This window comes from Mustela lutreola, chromosome 1 (assembly GCF_030435805.1).
Source record: "Mustela lutreola isolate mMusLut2 chromosome 1, mMusLut2.pri, whole genome shotgun sequence".
In the NCBI taxonomy this organism is placed as follows: Eukaryota; Metazoa; Chordata; class Mammalia; order Carnivora; family Mustelidae; genus Mustela; species Mustela lutreola.
In genome coordinates this window covers 217,749,706-217,772,787 of record NC_081290.1, presented here as the reverse complement: position 1 = coordinate 217,772,787, position 23,082 = coordinate 217,749,706, and the positions used below count along the sequence as shown (strand labels likewise).

Here is a 23,082-nt window from a genome sequence, read left to right as displayed (position 1 = left end):
CTCATTAGTTAGAGCTTCCTGGTTTGGACTAAGGAAAAGTATGAAGAGTATCAAAGTTTTAGACCAACTTCCACCCAACTCCATGCTACATTTTTGCTCTTGGATATGTCATGACATATTTTAGTCTTTTCCTGGCTAACAGCTCTCCCACTCCACTTCAAATGATGGTTAACTGGGGCCCTGCTTAGGATCTTCTGGGAATATCTGGAGAATGGGGTGAAAAAGTCCAGTAGAAAATCTAGGAATTCTGATCTACTTTGGGGGTGAAGGTGGGAATATTGACCAATCTCTTCCTGAGATGTTTTTATGATTAGCCCAAGCTTGGGAAGGCTTCTGTCTCTAAGGGAATTCTTCGTCACATGAACAAGACAACCAAGATGGGAAATACTTGGAGTTGTGACCCATCCACCCACATCTTTGTCCTTTTGCAGTTGATTTTGAGGTATGTACCCAAGCTGACATTGTGATACATATACCTGTAAGGTCATCAGTGGGCCACGACCCCAGCTGGCACGCCTTGCAGGTGTACTCATCAAAGACATACTCATTTTCTTTACAGGGTGTACAGGTCCAACAACAGCTGACTTCCCCCTTCCGGATCACCTAAGGTAAATATTTAAAATTTTGATTATTTTTTTGTATAGAGAAAAATCCAGCAATCTGTTATTCAAATATGCTGCTTTGCAAAACAGAAATGGCTTTCACATAAATTATTTCAAATGGTATCAGATAGACAGGATAAGTATTAATATTCTCATTTTATAATCACAGAAACGGAAGCTGAGTTTAAGTGATCAGTCCACATCATAAAATTAGTTGGTGATAGGGTCTGGAATTAAATTAAATGCAAGTCATTGGATACTTAGCTTTAGATATCTGTATTTAATTAAGTGCCTGTGTTTATGCTCATATATAAATACAGTAATTTACATATTTATGTGTGTTACTGAATTTTCCCCAGAGTCTGTGTCCATCTTTATCCGAAATTAAGAAATTTTACTCTATGAATTTACCTTGACTTCCCTCCAGTAGTTGAATAATTGTTAGCAAAAAACATCATATACCTGCTACAGTTCAGAAATCTACCCATATTGATTAAAAAATAATTAAGAATTTCTACTGAATTAAGAGGTAGAACATGATTTTTTTTTCCCTGGAGTTTGTCTCTTGGTCTGTTTCTACTCAAAATCTGGGTCAGTAACTCACAGCTCATTCTTTCCTACTCTAATAGCTTTGATTTGCTTGGGATGACAGTGGATAAGTTCTTTGAGGCTATTATATACCCTTCATCCATTAGGTTTTTTTAAGGCAATGGGAAATAATTGAAATAATTTAGCCGTTGAAGGAGTCCCAGATGTTATTTTTTAGAAATGGATGTCTTTTGTTTTTTTCCACCACTGGTGCATGCATAGCCTCTGTGGAGTAGAGACAGCATTCATTAAACATTCCTATAAATAATTAGAACTGTGATTAATCACCAGCAATAACCAGACACAGCGATGATTATACCGTAGATTCCTTGTCCTCCATGCTGACTCTATTACTGACAGTAACCATGTCTGGATACTGATAGCCAGAAACCGTTGGAATCTGGCACCTCTTTCTTTTTTTTTTTTTTTTTCAGAATTAAATTTTATTTCACATTGGTAGAAATGGCACCTCTTTCTTTATATTTTCTATCCCTTTTGTTGGCTCTTGACACTGCAAGCACACAAGGAGAGAATGATGATGAAAGGGTCTGAATCGTCCTTTCTTTAAAATAACCAGCTAAGTGAGGCAGAATCACTAATTAGACCTGCTTAATCTATCTAAGTATTCTTCACAGTACTACTCCTTTGACTGTTTTCTGCATGCCGCATGCAGTTATCTCATTAAAACATTACAGGGGCTCTGTTTAAGGTGGCTGGTTTTATTTTGTTCTTTTTTTTTTAAGGGAGAAAACTGAGGTATAGAGAGCTTACAATGAACAGGTGATGTTTGGAAGCATGGGATCGTATACTGCATACCTGAAACTAAATAACATTGTACGTATAACTACCTGGAATTAAAATAAAACTTAAAAGCAATATAGACAGGGTTCATGATATTTTGAAAGATGTAGTAGAGAGTCCTGGCCTTGAGAATCAAGAGGTGCTATGGTTCTAGTCTTTCTTGTAGCCACTAAATAAATAGTTGTGCAGCTTTGAACAGTCCCCCAGCTGATCCCAAGACCAATGCTTTTAAAATAATATCTATCTGTATAGGCTTTCCTGAGGATTAAATAAAATAGCACAGTGATTTGTAAACTGTAGGACACTCTAAAAATGTTAGCTGTTTTATTTGTAATATGCATATAAATATATACATAGAGAAATAAATTTGATTTTAAGGTAATTTCAACCACACTTGGTAAAACTATTATTGGACAATTACTAGCTTTGTAATGCAAACAAGAATTTGAAATATTGAAGAATTCTCTTTCTTAGCAAGACAGGGCATAGAAAAGCGGTTGCACTTTTCTTTCTAAAAATATGCTCACTTCCATGCTTTAGTTTGCACTGGTGTGTAAATTTCAGGATTTTTTTTCAGGTTCTTTTTTTTTTAAAACCAAAATAATTTCATTTCCTTTTCCAAGTAATTCCAATATTACAGTTTTTTTTAAAATTCTGGTGACAGCTCTGTATGTCTGTTTCTGATCATTCAGAATTGATTTTTTTTCACTTGATATATATACTGTTTCACACTGATTTTGAGTATAAGAGGTAGTGATAATTCTGTTACATAGTGATTCCCATTCTTTTTGAAGACTGTGGAAGTAGTGATGCTTCCTTTATGAATAACCATATGTAACACATTTGAACCTTTGCCAGACCAAGTATACTTCCATCAACACTAAGTTAACAAATATGAACAATAGCATGAGATGTTGACATCTTTAATGAATTTGCTCAATGACACCCTTAAACCATATTAAGAAAATGTTGTCAATTGTATATTTAGTGAAAAATGATATATGGTTAGGAAAATAAAATTTGGGATTAAAAAGACTAAATAAGCATCATGGATTAACTAGTATTAAAAATATGATACTAGGGAGTCAAATTCTTCCATCATGTAAGTTATTCCCCATAGAACGGGGTAGAAAAGTATATATTAAAATATCTCCCAAATCAGCCCTTCAGCATTTTGAAGTTATATGTTCAAGCTGTCTTGCTGTGAAAAGTCAAAACAAATAATGTCCTGGTGATAATTTACATAGGCTTATCTTTCTGCAGGAGGAAATGGAAATTACAAACAATCAATATTCTGAGTGAGTCGAAAAAGAATTTCACATACAGAGTGTAATTGCAAGATGACTGGGCAAGATGCAGACCGTCACTGAATATTAAGGGTAGGCAAACTTTTTCTGCAAGAGACCAGATAGTAAATACTTTTGGCTTTGTGGGCCAGATAGTTTCTATTGGAATTCAACTCTTTAACTCTATTCATTATAACATGAATGCAGGCATAGACAATAGATAAAGAAATGAGCATGGTGTACTTCAATAAAACTTTATTTTTAAAAAGATTTATTTCTTTATTTGAGAGAGACACAGAGAGAGAACATGGGCACATGAGTTGAGGGAAAGACAAAGGGAGAGAGAGAATCTCAAGCAGACTCCCCACTGAGCACGGCGTCCAATGTGGGCTTGATGCCAGGACCCCTGAGATCAGACCTGAGCTGAAATCAAGAGTCAGACACTTAACCAACTGAGCCACTCAGGCGCCCCTCAACAAAACTTAATTATATAACCAGGCAGCAGACTGAATTTGGCACATGAATTGTGGTTCACTAACACTTGTTTTGTACCATAACAAAACATACAGAAATTTTTAGCTATTCTATAAGCTACTGTGCCATTTAGCAGATACTAATAAATTTATATTTATCTTTATTTATCTTCTCTTTCTTCTTTCTGGTTTTATGCTTATCAAATCTTCAGAACCACCTCTTAAAGATCTTACAATCAATACTGAATTACTTCAGTTTCATTTGTAATCATTGATGAATGAACACCTCCAAACAGGGTAAACCCGAGATTGACTGAAAAGAATAAGTCCAACTTCTCTAGGTGTATACACTGCCTGAAATGTTGTACTGTAATATTTCAATAAGTATTTGATAAGTAAATAATTGTGGTATCATTTTTCTTCCCCTAGGTATTATACCCAAATAACTAAACTTCTTTCTATTTTTATTATATCTTCATTCTTTCTTTTCTGACTTTTTATTTCCTGTAACTGTGGCCAGAACTTACTCAGTCTAAAAGTAACTTTTCAATGCCCTCAAACTACCAGGACTGCCCCTTACCTGATTCTTCTTGCTGCTCAGTTGCCCTTTTATCTTGTTTAAGATCCAAGTTCTATTTTCAGAAGGCTCCAGATGAAGGGCTAACTCCAATTTTCCTGTCTTTCCCTCAGTTCTTGTCTTCCTTGACCTCTTTCTTCCACTGATCACCACTTAACATGATAGTGTGCTCTCTCGTTCTGTCTCTCCGTGGCCTTGTTGTCTTTCACTCTACCTTTTTTTCTTGCTTTATGCTTTCAAAGCAGATCTTCAAGATCTATTCTTGGTCTACTTTTATTTTCTCTTTCAGGGTCAGTGACCGATTTACTTGAACAGCTCCAACTACAGCTCTAGTCAGTTAACTTCTAAATCTGTATCTTCAGCCTTCTCATTGTTGTAGGCCAGTGTTTTCTACCATTGGCTAGATATCTCAAGATCAACAGGCTGCTAAACTAGCCCATTATTCTTCTCTAAAACCATTCCCATTTTTCTATGCTTGAAAATGACACTTTCTAGTTACTAAGATTGAAATGGTGATTGATTTTCATAGATTTCCTTTTCTTCTCCAACACTATATCCAATTGGTAACCAGGGCTGACTGAGTATACCTGTCTATATAATATTTCTCTCAAATATCTCCCCTGCTCACTCTCCATTCTCACTGTTCCCTCCATAATCCAAGCTTCTTGTCACCATTATCACAGTATCCTTACTTTCTCTATTCATGTTTCATAGCTACTCATACCTCCCACCAACTATAGTCCAGCTTATCCCAACATCTTTGTGAAGATTACTCTGAATCCTGGTTAATAAAAATTAAGTTCAACCTGCTTAGTATGACATTCAAAACTCTCCACAAATATGGGTTCAATCTATCATTTTGACTTTCTCTTTAATAATGACTATTTAAAGCAATGTACCCTAGATTGTTCAGTTATTCCAGAACAGTCTTTAATAGACTACTTCTATATTTTTCCTATTACTGTTCCTTCTACATAAGTGATCATTTTCCCACATCTCTCCCTGAGATCGTATCAGTTCTTCATGGTCTGATATTTTACTCAGAATAAACCTTTTCCTTTCTTTTATATGAACTTATATATATGCTTTTTTCCCTTTCTTAATGAAGTCATTGCATTTTATATGATGTTGCTTATTTGTGCCCATTTTTCCTCAGCTAGATTATAAATCTTCTGGCAATGAATGTGTGTTACTTATTTTTGCCCCATTGATATAAACTATTACATTAGCAGGAGTTTGATAAACATTTGTTAAGTTAATTTGAAATTAATGTGGTTTCCAACTGTGAACTATTTATCCCCAGGAAACATGTCTTTAAAAGGCTTACATGAGTATAAAGGGTGTGGAGAAGCATGACTCAACAACTGGTTCAATCAGTCTGACTATTAAGATTATTGTGGGTCATACTATCAAAAGGAATTAATGAGAGAAAAGTAAACAAAACAAAACAAAAACACCCCCCAAACCCCACAAAACACAATTTCTGACATTATAATGTAAATGTAAGCTTATAATGTAAAAAAGCAAATATCTAAATGTTTTAGAAATAGCCAGTAATGGGGCACCTGGGTGGCCCAGTTGGTTGAGTGTTCAACTCCTTGTTTCTGCTCAGGTCATGATCTCAGGTTGTGAGATTGAACCCTGTGTCAGGCTCCACGCTCAGTGCAGAGTCTTCTTGGGATTCTTTCCCTCTGCTCTTCCAACCTCCCTCCACAGCTTGCACACACACCCACGCATTCTCTCTCAAATAAATAAATCTTTTTTTAAAAGAAATAACCAATGATAATGAACACTTTTGAATTTATGAAAAAAATAAAAAAAAAGACTCTATTTTACCTTTATCTGGCCTTTCTCACATGGTTCACTGCACACGGATCTGATGATGTTGTTTTTCTTGGACCATACTTCATCATCATCCATTTTTAATTCTCCATTGTCCCAGCTTCCAACATTGATGTAATCAAAATAATCTTTTCCCATTTCCTTGAAATTCATTATTTCATACCTTAGGAACAAGAATATAATGATAATTTAGCTAATGATATAAGTTTTCAGTGATGAAAAAGCAATAGATTTCATTCCCCAAAAATGTATCTACTGTCATATTAGTGACACTGGAATTTTCCATGATACTAAGCTGAGAATAACAAAAAAGCCTGTTTGCTTCACTTTCTCTTAAGAGAACTTTTTTTTCCTTTTTACCATCAAGCTTATACCTGAAATAGAAGATAATCCCATGTGAGAAGGTGACTTGACCTCAGCAGGATGAAAGACAGTTTTGAAATAACTTCAAGAAGTTTAAACAAGTACTACTGTTAGGCTTCTAAAAAAGGTAGAAAGTTTTTTTTTTTTTTTTTTTTAATCTCCACTCAAATAAAATGACAAAATTTTCCTTTACTAACCAAGTAAGAAATTTGGTAAACCTCTAATCTTGTCTTCAGCTTTAGGGAATGTGGATATAATCTGGATAGGGGCTGATCTTACTTTTCCTTTTATCAATGGCTAAACTTATTATATAAAAGATATTTTCAGGAATGATGTTTACAGTAAGTCTAAAAGGAATTTATGAGGTTGGAAGATGACAGCAGAGTAGGAGGATCCTGGACTTGTCTTGCCCCTCAAGTACAATTAGATAACTATCAAATCATCTTAAATACCCTAGAAATAAATCTGAAGACTGGCAGAAGAAACTCCATAACTAAAGATAAAAGGTAGGAAGCATGGAGACTCAGTTTGGGAGAAAGAGGTTATGGCTGCTGTGGTGCGGAGGCAGCCACTGTTGCAGAGAAGGGTGAGAGACAGACTAACACACAGGGGACTGCATGAGGAAAACAAATCCCCATACCAATTGACTTGGAGGGTAAGAAGGCCTGAATTATTTCATGAGTTCTTGCAAAGGGTGGGGCTTAAAGCCTAACATTCTAAAGGTCAGTGGGCTTGGGCCCAGGAGAACCTGGAAGATATTGGGGCTACTCTTGTAGAAGAGGCAGGTAAATAAATTGCAGACATGCAGCATGGAATCAGATAGCTGAAGAGTTCTTAGGGCACAGAGTGGTGAGATTATCTGCTCATCTTGGAGCATGTCTTAAAGAAGCACCATTCACAAGAATGAAGGAAATGGAAAGTGCCATTTCCCTGCACTGCCCTTCAGCATAAACACAGAGCTACCTGTGGTATCCAGCCCAACACGGACCACTCATTACCTAACTTTCTTAAGAAACTCTGACCCATGTTTCAGTCAGTCCTTCCCAGTCAGTCTTGCCTAAATTCCAGCATGACAGGCCACTTCCTCAAGAAGACTGGACAAATCCCCAGCTCATACCATATCTCCCAAATGCAGGAGTTTTTTGATAATTTGATAATTGACTTTTTCTGCTTGACTTATTTTGCTCAGCATAATCTCTTCCAGTCCCATTCATGTTGATGTAAATTTGGGTATTCATCCTTTCTGATGGCTGAGTAATATTCCATTGTATATATGAACCACATCTTTATTCATTCATCTATTGAAGGGTATCTTGGTTCTTTTCACAGTTTGGTGACTGTGGCCATTGCTGCTATAAACATTGGAATACAGATGGCCCTTCTTTTCACTACATCTGTATCTTTGGGGTAAATACCCAGTAGGGCAATTGCTGGGTCATAGGGTAGCTCTATTTTTAATTTTTTTGAGGAATTTCCACACTGTTTTCCAAAGTGGCTACCAACTTGCATTTCCACCACCAGTGTAAGAGAGTTCCCCTTTCTTTACATTAAAGGGGAGTGTTTAAGTGGAAAACACAGCTAACACTGAAAGTATAATGGAAACACGAAAGCAGTAAAAATTAATATTCCCATAAAAATCAGTCAAGGAACTCACAAAATAAAAGGATATAAAATATAATAACATATATCTATCTAAAAATGGATTCAATCTTAAATGGACCATTGACTTGATATAGACTATTATATGCAGAAAAGGATATATGCAAACCTAATGGTGACCATATGTCAAAAACCACTAATAAATATGCAAAGAATAAAAGGAAAGAAATCCAAATATATCTCTAAAGAAAATCAGCAAAACATAAAAGAAAGAAAAGAAAAAGGAAAATTTTCAGAAACAACCACAAAACAAATAATAAAATAACAATAAGTCCATATCTGTCAATAACTACTTTAATGTAAATGGAGTAAATGCTCAAATCAAAATACATAAGGTGACAGAATGGATAAAAAACAAGACCCATCTATATTCTGCCTACAAGGGATTCCTTTTAGAGCTAAAGACACCTGAAGATTGAAAGTGAGGGGATGGAGAAACATTTATTATGCAAATTGATGTCAAAGGAAAGCTGGAATAGCCAATACTTATCTCTGACAAAATAGACTTTAAAACACAGACTGAAAAAAGGGCAAAGAAGGGGACATATAATAATAAATGTACATCCAACATAGGAGCACCCAAATACATAAAACAGTTAATAACAAATATAAAGGAACTAATCTATAATAATACAATAATACTAGGGGACTTTAACACCACACTTGCATCAATGGACAGATCATCTAAACAGAAAATCAACAAGGAAACAATAGTTTTATATGACACACTGGAATAGATGGATTTAACAGATGTATTCAGAACCTTCCATCCTAAAACAGCAGAATACAAATTCTTTTTAAGTGCACCAGGAACATTCTCCAGAATAGATCACATATTAGCCCACAAAACAAACCTCAACAAATTCAGGAAAATCAGTCATACCATGCATCTTTTCTGACCACAACACTATGAAACCAGAAGATAATTACAACAAAAAGCCTGGAAAGACTATAAATACATGGAGGTTAAATAACATGCTACTAGAAAATGAATGGTTCATTTTTAGGACATAAGAGAAAGGATAAAAAAATATGAAAACAAATGAAAATGAAAACACAATAGTCTAAATCCTTTGGGATGCAGTAGAAGCAGTTCTAAGAGGGAATAGCCATATAGGCCTCCCTCAACAAGCCAGGAAAGCCTCAAATAAACATCCTTACACTGAAAGGAACTAGAAAAAGAACAACAACAAAAAAAACCTAAAACCAGCAGAAGAAAGGAAATAATAAAGATTAGAGCATAAATAAATGATATGGAAACTAAAAAAAAAAAAAACAAAAAAAAACCCCACAAAAAACAACTACAAAAAAGAAATCAACAACAACAACAACAAAGAACAAATCAATGAAAGCAGGACCTGGTTTTTTGAAAACAATCAGTAAAATTGATAAACCTCTACCCGAATTTATCAAGGAAAAAAAGAGAAAGGATTCAAATAAATAAATTCATAAGTGAGAGAGGAGAAATAAAAACCAACACACAAAAATGTAAATAATTTTAAGGGCATATTAAGAAAACTATATGCCAATAAAATGGACAACCTAGAAGAAATGGGTAAATTTCTAGAAACATATAAGCTACCAAAACTGAAGCAGGAAGAAATACAAAATTTGAACAGATCAATAACCAACAGAAAAAGTGAATCAGAAATCCCAAAAAGTCCCAACAAAGAAAAGCAGGACCAGATAGCTTCATTGAAAAATTCTACCAAACACTTCAAGAAGACTTAATACCTATTCTTCTCAAACTATTCTAAAAAAACAGAATTAGAAGGAAAACTTCCAAATTCATTCTATGAGGCTAACATTACTCTAATACCAAAACCAGATAAAGAAACCACTAAAAAAGAGAAGTACAGGTCAATATCCCTGATGCACATAGATGTAAAAATTCTCAACAAAACACTAGAAAACCAGATTCAACAATATATTAAAAAAAATCATTCACCATGATCAAATGGGATAATTCTGGATTGCAGAATTGGTTCAATAGTCCCAAATCAATCAATGTGATATATCACATCAGTAAGAGAAAGGATAAAAATCATATAATCATTTCAATAGATGCTGAAAAGGCTTTTGTCAAAGTACAACATCCATTTATGATAAAAACTCTCAGCAAAGTAGCTTTGGAGGGAACATACCTCAACATGATAAAGACCATATATGAAAATTCAATAGCTAACATCATCCTTAATGGGGAAAAACTGACAATTTTCCCCCTAAGATTAGGAACAAGACAAGGATTTCCACACTTTAAAAAGAATTTTATTTGGGTTACCTTGATGGCTTAGTTAGTTGAGCATCTGACTCTTGGTTTCAGCTCAGGTCATGATCTGGCAGCAGGATGGAGGCCTGCAATCAGCTCTGAGTACAGGCAAGTCTTGTGGAGGTTCTCTCCCACCCCCATCTCCCTCACCTGACCCCTCCCTTCCACACATGCTAGCGTGCTCTTTAAATAATAAATAAGTACATAAATAAATAAGATATTTATCTAAAAATTTAAAAAAAATTTTCTAACCAATTTCTTATACCCAACATGGAACTCAAACTCATGGTCCCAAGATTAAGAGCCACATGTTTTACCAACTGAGCCAGCCAAGCACCCCACATGACTTTTGTTCAGCATAATACTGGAAGTCCTAGCTACAGCAATCAGACAATAATAAAACAACAACAACAACAACAACAAGGCATCCAAATAGGTGAGATGGAAGTAAAACTTTTACTATTTGCAAATGACATCTTACTACTACATAAAGAAAACCCAAAACATTCCACCAAGAAACAGCTAGAACTGATAAGCAAATTCAGTAGAGTCATAGGATGCAAAATCAATGTACAGAAATCTGCTGCATATCTATATGCCAATAAGGAATCAGCAGAAAGAGAAATTAAGAAAACAATCCCATTTACAATGGCACCAACATAAGATACCTAGGAATAAACCTAACAAAGAATTTAAAGACCTATACTCTGAAAAGTATAAAACACTGATGACAGAAATTGAAGAGGACACAAAGAAATGGAAAAACTTTCCATTTCCATGGAAAAATGGAAATGGAAAAATATTTCCAACTCATGGGTTGGAAGAAAAAATACGTTTAAAATGTCTATACTACTGAAAGCAATGTATACATTTAATGCAATCCCTATCAAAATACTAACAGCATTTTCCACATAGCTAGAACAAACGATGCTAAAATTTATATGAACCACAAAAGACCCAAAACAGCCAAAGCAACCTTGGAAAAGCAAAGCAAAGTTGGATGTATCAAAATTTTGGACTTTAAGTTATATGAAAAAGCTGTATTGACCAAGACAGTATGGTAGTAGCATAAAAATAGACACAGAGATCAACATAATAGAATAGAAAACCCAGAAATAAATCCACAACTATATGGTCAATTAATCTTCATAAAACCAGGAAAGAATATCCAATGGAGAAAAGACATTCTCTTCAGCAAGTAGTGCTGGGAAAACCGGACAGCAATATGCAAAAGAATGAAACAGAACCACTTTCTTTTACCATTCAAAAAAATAAACTCAAAGTGGATTAAAGACCTAAACATGAGACCCGAAACCATAAAAATCCTTGAAGAGGGGACAGGAAGTAATTTCTCTGACATCAGCCATAGCAACATTCTTCTACATACATCTCCTGAGGCAAGGGAAACAAAAGCAAAAGCAAACTGTTGGGACTTCATCAAAATGAAAATCTTCTGCACAGTGAAGGAAACTATCAACAAAACCAAAAGGCAACCTTTGGAATGGGAGAAGATATCTGCAAGTGACATATCTTATGAAGGACTGGCATCTAAAATATATAAAGAACTTATAAAAGTCAACACCCAGTAAACAAATACTCCAATGAAAAAGTGGCAAAAGACATGAAAAGACATTTCTCCAAAGAACACAGTTAGACAGCTAACAGACACACGGAAAGATGTTCATCATCACTTACCATCAGGGAAATGCAAATCAAAACTACAATGCAATATCACGTCACACCTGTCAGAGTGGCTAAAATCAACAACGCAAAAAACAACAGGTGTTGGCAAGGGTGTGGAGAAAGGGGAGCTCTTGTGCACTATTGGTGGGAATGTGAACTGCTGCAGCCACACTGGAAAACAGTATGGTGGCTCCTCGAAAGGTAAAAACAGAAGCGTCCTAAGATGCAGCAATCACACTACTGAGTATTTATCCAAAGGAAACAAAAAACAAAAAACACTAATTAAAAGGGCTACACGCACCCTTATGTCTGTAGCAGCATTATTTACCGTAATGGATATTGCAGATATAGAAGCAGCCCAAATGTCTATTGATTATATTGATTGGTAAATCGATAAAGTTTAATGTTTAATGTTTAATGTGTGTGTGTGTATGTATGTATATATATGTATGTATATGTCATGTATATGTATACATACATACATATATATATGACACATACACACACTGGAATATTATTCAACCATGAAAAAAGAATAAAATCTGGCCATTTACAATGACATGGATGGAGATAGAGAGTATAATGCTAAGTGTAGTAAATCAGTCAGTGAAAGACAAATACCACATGATTTCACTCAAATGTAGAATTTAAGAAATAAAACAACTAGCAAAGGGAGAAAAGGGAGAGAGGGAGATATAAATCAAGAAATAGTTATAGAGAACAAACTGATGGTTACTAGAGGAGACATGGGTTGGGGGTGGGTGATTTAGGTGATGGGGATTAAGGAGTGCACCTGTTGTGATGAGCACTGGATGATGTATGGAATTTTTGTTACTATACTATACACCTGAAACTAATATAACACTGTATGTTAATTAGCTGGAATTAAATAAAATAAAATAAGTCTGAAAATAGTTTCTAAAGCCCTCATGCAATGTAAAAATACTGGAAGATACTAATACCTTGTGAGTTCTCAGCCTTTAGTAGCTATTGTTCTCATTTTGAGTATGGGGATAGAGATGTAAAGAGGAAAAATTAATGCTCTTATTTGTAAGATATTTCTTGTGTGCAAGAACATTTCCAGAGAAGCATTTTTGAGATAATTTCCAGGACAGTGGTTTGGCAATACCATCACTATCAGCTCCTGTAGACATAAATATGGGTATGTCTTAGGTACACAATGTCTTCATGTGGAAATCTATGCTTTTACCTCCTAGGATTTATTGGATTGACAGACGGGCTTTGATAAATGCCCCCTCTGTCTTTCCATGCTCAGCATAGTTGGCTATCTGGAAATTGACACGGATGGAAAACTTTCTAGCTTTTGGGTTCCAGTGACTAGATTACCATATTCAGACCAATGCTCAGTAAGGAAATGTTAAGAAAAAATCCGACGTAGTCTTTTTGGATCTACACTATAAAATGATACCATTCTGTTTTTACTCCCAATCACAATATTTTACAGTAGTGTCTTTTTCAGAACGTTAATTTATTCTTAAATTGTGTTAGCTCTTCAGTAGCTTAAGGATCATCCTAAAATGTTTTATTTGCAGTAAGTAACAATTTTGAGTAGATATCTCAAGTTCACTTCTAAACCCAAAATACAGTCTACAGGATACATAACTGAGTCCTAAACCTTCCCACTTTATCCCACTTTCCAATGGCTACTATGCATACAATGAGTTGAGATATTAAAAAATAGAACATTAAGGCTAAAAAAGAAACATATATATGTCACTGACTACTTCAAATATATGGGCTCCTGAGACTTTCAAAAGTACTCTGTGTGAGCCAATAAAGACTCTGTGAGCAAATAAAAGCTTTGAACATTCTAGGCTGGGAAAAAGAAAGAATTATTGGTGTCAGCAATAATTTCTTTGCTGCTGCTGATTTGAAGGGCTGTGCGAGTTTTACTGCTCATGCCAAAGAAGCCCTCATGCCAGTCCTACCTATCTTTAACTCTCGCAAGGCCTATTCATACTCTGAATTTTACAGGTAATGGAACCGAAGCTTGGTGAGGTTATTGAATGGTACCATATTGTGGAGTGTGCAAGTGACAGAGTGAAGAGAAACTCAGCCTTTAGACTTCAAGTCCAATGTCTTCTCCATTAGACTGCTCTATATCTATCTGACAAAGTGAGGAATCAACTTTCATTGCTCCTTGATTGCAGAACTCTGTTTTATGTAGGAGAAATGGTAAAATGTGGAGAGATCTAATTTTTGCAAAATAAATATGAAAACTGTATAGAGTGGAAAATGTTATATTTGACAGGAAGGGATTTCAAGAAAAGTTAAACCTTAATTTTGGTTCAAACCTGTCAACGTGTTTTAACTGTGTAAGAGGTAATGAATCCTCCTCAGGGAATTAGCCTTTAGATCTCTGGTAATTATCTCTTGTCTACAAGAGAAATACAGAGATGGTATCACTAGTCGTTCTGTCAGTGAAATTATAACACTGCTGTAAAAATCTCTGGTCGCCTTACATTAGAAAAAGAAACAGGTAAAAACAATTCCCCATTAAAAGATTTCTCCCTTGTCAATTGGTATGAATTCGTTCAATTTTCAGAGATGGGATATAGATTTTATTCTCCATCATAAGTGAGAGAAACTGAGTGTTGAAAAATACTCTTAGATTTTAAGTAAAAATTAAAACACATAATGGCTCCCTGTAGTTGTATCCTGTTATTTTTTCTCACTGTCTTGCTCTCTTGCTCTCTTTCACTAAGCCTCCTTGTTTGCTGCATCTTTCTGCTCCTGAAACTTCCTTCTCAACACTGTGAGATATGTGTGACCTGTCTTCTGTAATATCTCTGCTTTCTTTCTCCTTTCTCTTTGCCTCTCCTTGTATCTCTCCCTTAACTGGCCACAGTTCATAGTCAAAATATACTAAAATTTTTAAAAAATGAATTTTTTATAGCATTCAAAACCAAAATAAAATAGATAAAATCTGTTTTAACCCAAAAGAAAAAAAAAAGGTCCTATTAAAGCACTAAATGGAAACTAGAGGCAGGCAGGTTTCAGTTTAGCAGAACTAAAGAACTTTCTAAGTGGTTAAACTCTCTGAAAATTAGAATAGACTTCCTTCCTCAGAAGATAGTGAGTTTTTGTTTTGTTTTGTTTTATTTTTATCCCAGGGGGCTGAAGCAAGATTGTCAGGGGAATGACAACCTCATGAGGGGGAAGGGGCTATGCAGAAATTTAGATTTATATAGCTCTTAAAATCCTCTCAGTCTATAATTCTAATGCTTAGGAGTATGTGTGTGTGTGTGTGTGTGTGTGTGTGTGTTTTAAAGCGTGATTCTTAAATGTGTGATAAATTGTCTGTTGGTCAAGAAAATAGACACTTCAAGCACCAGTCCATGCAACAAAACAATTATAAAGATCTGTGTCTTTGGGGTTGGATTATTGGAGATTAAAGAGAAAGCACAAGGTGACTTTGACCAAGTCCTTTAATGGTAACTAATAATGAAATCCTTTTCCAGGATACACATAGAACCATTTCATGTGTAACATAAAGAAAATGGTAAAAAAAAAAAAAAAGAAAATTTAGTTACATTTGAATTTAATGATTGTGCCTGGGAATTGCTACTGTCCTTGTTCTGTTATTAATTGACTACATGAGAGTGGGTGCAATTCTTCCTTTCTCTGAGACTCCAGTTTTGTCCCAAGGAAAGTTAAGAAATTAAAAAAAAAAAAGTAATCTCTGTGATCCTTCTGTGGGCAGAACCACACATTAAGAACCTTCATGCAAACCAGCTCAGTATCTTCAAATTTCTGGAGTTCTAGCCTTACATTCTACTTGTCACATCTGCTCTGTCCACGCATTCCTCTTTTCTTGCCTCTTGGATTAACCAATTCTTTAAAAGTATTCTATTGGCTTTTTAGCTATTTCTCTTGTTAAGGGATTAAACATACATTCTTTATCTTCTTCTACTTCAAGTTAACGTTTTGTCACTTAATTTAAATTATACAAAACTTGCCATTGTAGAATTTTAGACTCCCTTTCTTTATGTCATGTTGCCAAATAGTTTACATGCCCATATTTATTAATCCCACAATATAAAGTTAAAATTCTTGCTTTCAATTGTTAGTTGTACTTAGTCTGATGTTGCCCTGTCCAGTTATGGTCAGTCCCAGGCAGTGGATTCTCTCTAAGAGGGTCAGAAATCTTTTGCTGTGAAGGGACAGTCAATATTTTGAGGCTTTGTGAGATGGTCTTGTTTGAAACTCCTCAGCACTTCCCCTGTAATGTGAAAGCAGCCAGAGACAGGCTCTAAATAAGTGGGTGTGACTGTGCTCCAATTAAACCTGATTTATGAAAACAGATAGCAGACTCCATTTGGCCTGCAGACCACAGTTGGCTGACCTGTGGTCTATACCATTGGTGGTAAATAGTCAAGGTCCATATTTCTTATCTGTAATTCTGAAATCCTTAGAGCTCTGAAGATTATATGTTTATGCCTCACTTGGCAGCAAAACATGACCCAATCTGAACTTCTCTGGTGGGAGAACTTGACCCGCCCTGTAATGAGGCTCTCCATTGCCTATTTATCATACTTGGGGTGACTATTCGTATGTTTTACTACAGAGATATTAATAAGTTGATTAAAGAGTGCTGTTCCACAGCATGCTGGTGGCATTAGAGGACTGTGTTTCCTTTTCTAAATGGAAAAACGCTCAATTCTGAAACACACCTGACCCCAGGGGTTTCCCTAAAGAGTGTGGACTGATGGTGGTCTGATTCCATGTGAGGTTTAAGGACAGTGGTAAAAAGGAACTCTGTCTAACAGTCTGTAGAGCAAGTTTCTCCTCTGTTTAAGACCTTCCTCCTTTGCCTCTGGCATTTTAGGGGACTCCCTAGTCACCCCAGGAGTCTCTGGTTCATTGCCCAGTTTGGAATGTCTTTGGCCAAGCAGAATGGTAAATTTTACTCCACAGAAATAGCAATAGAATGTCTACCAATATATTTCTCAAAAGACAGTGGCTTTTTAGTTTTGGTCTGGTCGATTAATTGGCAGGCTGGTGTATAAGGTTAGGAGTGAAGTCCTGGAGACTGAATTAGAAGCTTGGGTTATCATGTACCAGACTGTATCTTTGAGGAAGTCACTTAATCTTTGTAAGCCTCAGTTTGTGGGGCTTCAGCTGGAAAAGAGAATTGTAACATTACATCATAGGATTAAAAGGTAGAGGACTTAGCTAAGTGTTTGGCTCAGAACACATGTTCAATAAATATTAGTTTAGTTATTTTGTAAATAGAACTGGATTAATTGTAAGAATAAAAAGCTGCAAACCACCTTCTGGAGTCTGGTTCATGTCCTCAGAGGCCAATTAAGATCATTTATTAATGGGTTACTGTAACACCCAGCCTTTGCAATATGTGTAAGTTCTCTGAACAATTTTGAATTCTTAGAAATTGTTTGCAACATTTTATGCCTATTGTCCTTTAGAGAATATCTATAAATTTCATCTGAGTCTTACAGAGCTTCATGTTCTAAAAAAGGTTAAGAACCGAAGTCCCAAGTGCACCCCATTACAGCATATTTGGAGGATTATGAGTGAGACAGTGGTGTTCTGTCTGATCCATTAAGGTTTCCCATTGGAATAGAGGTGAGACATTTCTTCACTATTTGGTTTTACGGAACTGGCTTGGGTGCATGACATGAAAACTCTTTGAATATTTGAGCTGTAGTCATCAGAGTTTATGAGCAAGTCCCAAGCTGATGTCAGTTCCTTAGGTATGCTCACAGGAATAATAAATCCATGTGTACATAATGGACTAGGCCTTGACTTGAGCCTATAGATTGAGCTCTTTGGTTGACCTGCCCTATGAAGCCTTATGACAAATGTGAAATTTTCTGTGGCTCTGATGAAAAGCTTGTATTCCCTGTTCCCCATGGGTATACTAAACAGCCAAAAAGAAGAAAACAATATATGAAAAGTCAGCTTATCTTGGCAGAGAACCTGCTTGGAGCAATATTCTTCAAGTCTCTAGAAGAGAGAAAATATATAGATTTCCTCTTGGCTGCATGACTTGGAACTTGCTGTCACTTAGCAGTTCAGCTTGTGACATGGTAACAGCTGCCCCAGGGACCAGCTCCAGCTCACCTCAGTAGTATGGAAACCAGCTAGAACCAAGGTGGCTGGTACGTGGGTGAGCACGTGGGGTGTGAGTCATGGAGGGAGTCGCGAAACCTTCTCTTGGCAGGGTCTGCTGCAAACAGAGTGAAAAGACACCCTCTCCAAGCATACATGTCAAGCATAAACTGTTGCTGGAAGAATACTTGTGATTTTTATAGTGGGAGACCACAGGACCCTGATTGTGCCGACGTAAGGCAGCATGAAGAGCCAGCCCTGCTACAGCTCAGAATATCATTTCAGTGACAATATCTGTCATGGATTAAAGTCTCATGTGTAGAGTCACTTAAAAATTTAGAATATGAGATAGATGTGAATTCTGGTAAGTTCTAGTTACCTAATGACTTCCCTGGAGGCTGATCTGTAATAATGAGTAAGTTCATATTTCTCAGGCTCCTCTATAAATAACGAAAGGTGAATTTCAGAGTAAAAGGCAATTTAGTTCTCGAGAAAGGAGAAAGTCCTCTAGCTAAAAGATAATAAAATAAAATGACGTATAACTTACTATAGGTATGGCAAACAACGTAATAGCACCTCAGCCAGGTTTCTGAATTACCAGAAATGGAATTTTTCTGTTTCAGAATAGATCTATGGCCCATGAAGAGATCAGAGTACAGGGAATAACATGGAAAACATGTACAGAGAAACCACAGAGCTGATTTTTGAGTTTCTACCATAACATAAGGTTCCTGTCTCTAAGGGTGGGTCTCTGAAATAAGATGATTCCAAGAGCCTGTTTCGGAAGTCAGCATCAATATGTATACCTGACCACAGAAAATGGGTCTCCCCTTCTCAATCTTTAATCCTTTTGTGATGTCGGAGTTGGCCAAAGATGACCAGTAAGACTAGATAACCACAGAGGAGAGAAACAGGCATGTCAGGATCAACGGATGACTGTTCACATGCTATTGTCTAAAGGAAAATAGTAACAGTACCTTCCTGGAGAGTCTCCATTCTCATCAAAGAGGATCATATCTCCAGAAACCCCAGTAAAATTGGTTTTCATCAGGGAATCCAAAAGTTTCCGTCCATCGATTGGCTTCATTGCATCACAGAGGCCCGCATAGCCTGGGCAGAGGGACATCTGCATGTTGTGGAGTCCATAGGCCATGGAATAGATAGCATTGATCACAAATCCCATTTTGGAATCCTGAACGTGATGTGTTCTCAGAGTCAGAGAACCTGTTAAGAAACAAATTATGAAAAAAACAAAAACAAAAAACAAATAAAAAAAAGAAACATTATGGATTAACTATGAGATTTAATTCTACTCTAGCTCTCTCCATGGATTCTGAATAATTGGAGAATTCACAGGAATAATTTATCACAGTTAGAACCAGACTAAATGGAAAGATACAGGTGCCAGCATAGTGTGCTTACTAATTGTCTTCTATTTCCAGGTTTCTCTCCCCCGAAAACCTTAAAAAATGACCTGAATTCCCAACAGTAACAAGGTTTACTTCCTCTATTACCAATCTCTGGAGATAGATGCAGATGAACACTGTATTTCTGTACCAGAAAATTTATCCTAAGGACAGATTAATCTCCTTAGTACTCAACAATGATAACATATTTCTTTGGTTTAGAAATCCACAACAAATCTCCAGTTCCCAAATTATTAAGTTCTAGCTTAGCAAACGTGATTTTCTACCACCTTGCCTCAACTTCCCTGTTTGGATTTATCATGCACCACTTCCAACCTCAAAGCATATGCTCTCCATAAACTAGCCTATTTGGAAATTCTAAAATATAATCTAACATTTATACTCCATTAATTAATTAATTATTGGAGGCTGACCTTAAGGAAAAGCTGTGTGGTTGATGACTTAGGAACAAAAAGATGAAGCGGGTATGAATTCTGCACTTAAGAAGAAAGTTGTTCAATAATAGAGATAAATTATTTAACTCCAGGGAAAGGTTAAAGGTGATCAATCTGTAACACATGTGGAGGTAAAATCTATGGAGGCCCAAAGAGGGAGAGGCCCCTTCCAACGGAGGGCTCTTGGGAAAGTTTCATTAAAGAACTACCATTTGGTCTGGCTTACTGAGTCACTAAGGATGGAATGAGTGCCTATGACTTCTGACTGCTCAGAATGTGCTGGAGTGAGGGACATAATGTTGACCAAGATAAATCTAATTCTTGCCCTAGAGCCTAGACGGCACAGGAGCATCTAAGTGGGCCATTGCAGTGTGGTTTGATAAGTGCAGAGGAGGACTGAGTCAGGGGAGAACCAGAGCTCACTAGACCCAGAAGCTCACTGACGCTAGCTATTATGGCTGAGTATCAGTTGAGTGAAGAGTGGAGGGAAGAGTTTGCTTGAAGGTTCATAGATGAGATAGAGCATACTGTGTTTGGGAAACTTTAGGAAGGATGGCATGACCAGAACATGACATGGGAGATGCAAGAATGAGGAGAGCTAAAGGAGCAGAGGAGGGAAGGACTACTTAAACTACATTAAAATTGCTGCATTTTATCATCAAATCCTTGGGATCCTTTGAAGTTTTAACTAACAAGGGGCGTGATCAGATTTCTATTTCAGGAAGATCAGTCTGACTATGGTATGGAGAAAGATCGAAAGGGCTGTGGGAGTGGAGCCAGAAAGACCCATAAAGAGGAGAGCCATGATCTGCATGATAGCTGAAGGTGGCCTGGCCTAGGGGAAGGCCATGGTTATGGGCACTAGGGTCTAGGAGGCAGAATCTACTGCAAGACCTGGTGAGCAAAGAATGGGAAAGATTAAGACATGTAAAAACACGGTAAAAAGGTGAAAGGAACACTCGAGATAAACACAGACCTTGTCATTTGGGGAAAAGTTTTTGTTAAGAGAGAGAAAAAAGGAATTTTTTAAAGTAGCATGGTTCTTCATAACTTTTCAAACTATAGAAGCATATTATGCCCTTCTTCTTTGCTGGCCCAAATGCTGATATTTTATTTCCCTGAGCAGAGAAACAGGTTAAACAGCATGGCTCATCCTGATACAAGTTTTAGATGGGGAATCCTGTTTTCATAAAAGAACTAGACATTGGACCCAGGCTACTTCTCACTATTCTTAAAATTCCCTCTCTACACAGGCGGTTTTCATACTTCCACATTTCCCCTCCTGCCAATGGAAGAAACTCTGTACTCTAGGTACTAAGTCAAATAGTTCAGGGCCACTTTTTGCTCCTCTTTCCTTCATACCTTCTCAACTTTTATTTGATCTATCTTTAAAATCTATGTAGAATTAAAGTACTTCACACCAATCTACTTCTATCAGATTTAAGAAACATCATCTCCTGTCTGGATTACAGGGAACAGTCTTTGACTGGTCTCTTTTTTACTTTTGCCTATCCTCCCCTACTCTAGTCACTTTTCAACACAACAGCCAGAACTCTTTCCTTAAAATGTAGATCAGATCATGACACTCTTCTGATCAAACTTTCCAGTGGCTTATTTATTACTGAAAGTAAAAGGGACAGTCCTTACAATGACTTTCCAAGACATACAGGAACTTGACTCATGGAGCTCTATCCCTCATCCATCTGATTGCATTTCCTAACACTCTACATTTAAATGAATCCTCTCTAGCCACACTAACCTCCTTCCCAATCCTCAACTGTTCAGGGATGCCCTGCCTCTGGGTCCTGTACTTGCTGTTCCTTCTACCCAGAATGCTCTGCCACAGAGATCTGCAGGAGCTGTTTCCTCCTCAGTGCAGGTATTTGCTCAAATATCATCCTCTCTGTGACACCTTCTGGGGACATCCTGTCTAAATCTCATCTTCACCTGGTCCCCTCCACACACACATACTCCCTACCTTCTTTCCCAGCAATATTTTCCTCCTTACCACCATTAAAATCCTACATGCTTGTCTTTTTATTGTCTGTCTGTGTCTGTCTCATCTACCCACTGAAATATAAACTCCGTTGAGGCCAGGGATTTTATTCCCACTTTTGTTCATAACTCAGAGCCTAGACCAGTGTCTCGCACATAGTGGGTCCCCAATAAATATCTGTTCAATGAATAAAAGAACTGTCCCTTCTAACTAGATTATCCCTTCTATTTTCTCTTCCTTCTTGACCCTGTAACACTTATTCTATCCATTTTCAAAGGTTCCAAGAACATTTCCTTCATGAGGAATACCATGATTGCAGGTACCACAATTAATCTTGCCTTTCCAAACCCCCTGTCACTTTCTCTATATCTCTCTCAGTCACCCTGCCCACCATACTATAGAAATGTGGGCATACTTAGGGGAGGGAGAATTTGAAAAATCCATTCCCCAAGTCAGTCCATCCCCTACCTTCCTCTAACTCCCTAAATGGATGTGTGTTACTCACACATCACTTCAGTCTCCCAACCCACTATCAGAGGTCAGGAAAGGTTGCTTCTCCAGCTACTGGATAGGTGGTGGTTTGACTCTCATTACCTTTTTTTCTCTTATGAGCAGAGAAGGGAGATATAGCCATAAATTCTTGCTTTATGTCTTCCTAGCTCTGTGAATTGCACAAATTACTTAAATTCTCTAATATTCTGTTTAATCACCTGTTAAATGGTGATAACTCAAAAATACCTCACACAGCACCAGGCACAAGGTAGATGCTTCAAAAATAGTCACTGTGCCAAAATGTAAATCATAACGACCTTTAGCCACTGTGTTGTGTGGTCAAGACTTTGGAGAATGAAAGCAAGCCAAAGGTCTCTCCTGATAGGATGTGCAGTAGAGCTCTTAGGCAGTCCTCTTTCAGGTTCCGTCCTGATTTTTCTTTATGCCTTGTCTGTGATAGACAACAACTATCACAAAGGCGACATTTGAGCCTTATT

At 36.7% G+C, this 23,082-nt stretch overlaps 1 protein-coding gene across 3 annotated transcripts in view; it reads right to left on the bottom strand.

Moving 5' to 3' along the window:
* GRM5 (glutamate metabotropic receptor 5) overlaps nt 1-23,082 on the bottom strand; it is a 536,398-nt gene that overhangs the window by 80,580 nt on the left and 432,736 nt on the right. For all 3 annotated transcript variants that reach the window (XM_059186935.1, XM_059186956.1, XM_059186945.1), the window contains exons 5-7: nt 19,214-19,460; nt 6,164-6,332; nt 477-603 (exon numbers count right to left, since the gene is read on the bottom strand). In XM_059186935.1, coding sequence (XP_059042918.1) covers nt 477-603; nt 6,164-6,332; nt 19,214-19,460 — 543 coding nt within the window. The remainder of the gene's footprint in view (nt 1-476; nt 604-6,163; nt 6,333-19,213; nt 19,461-23,082) is intronic.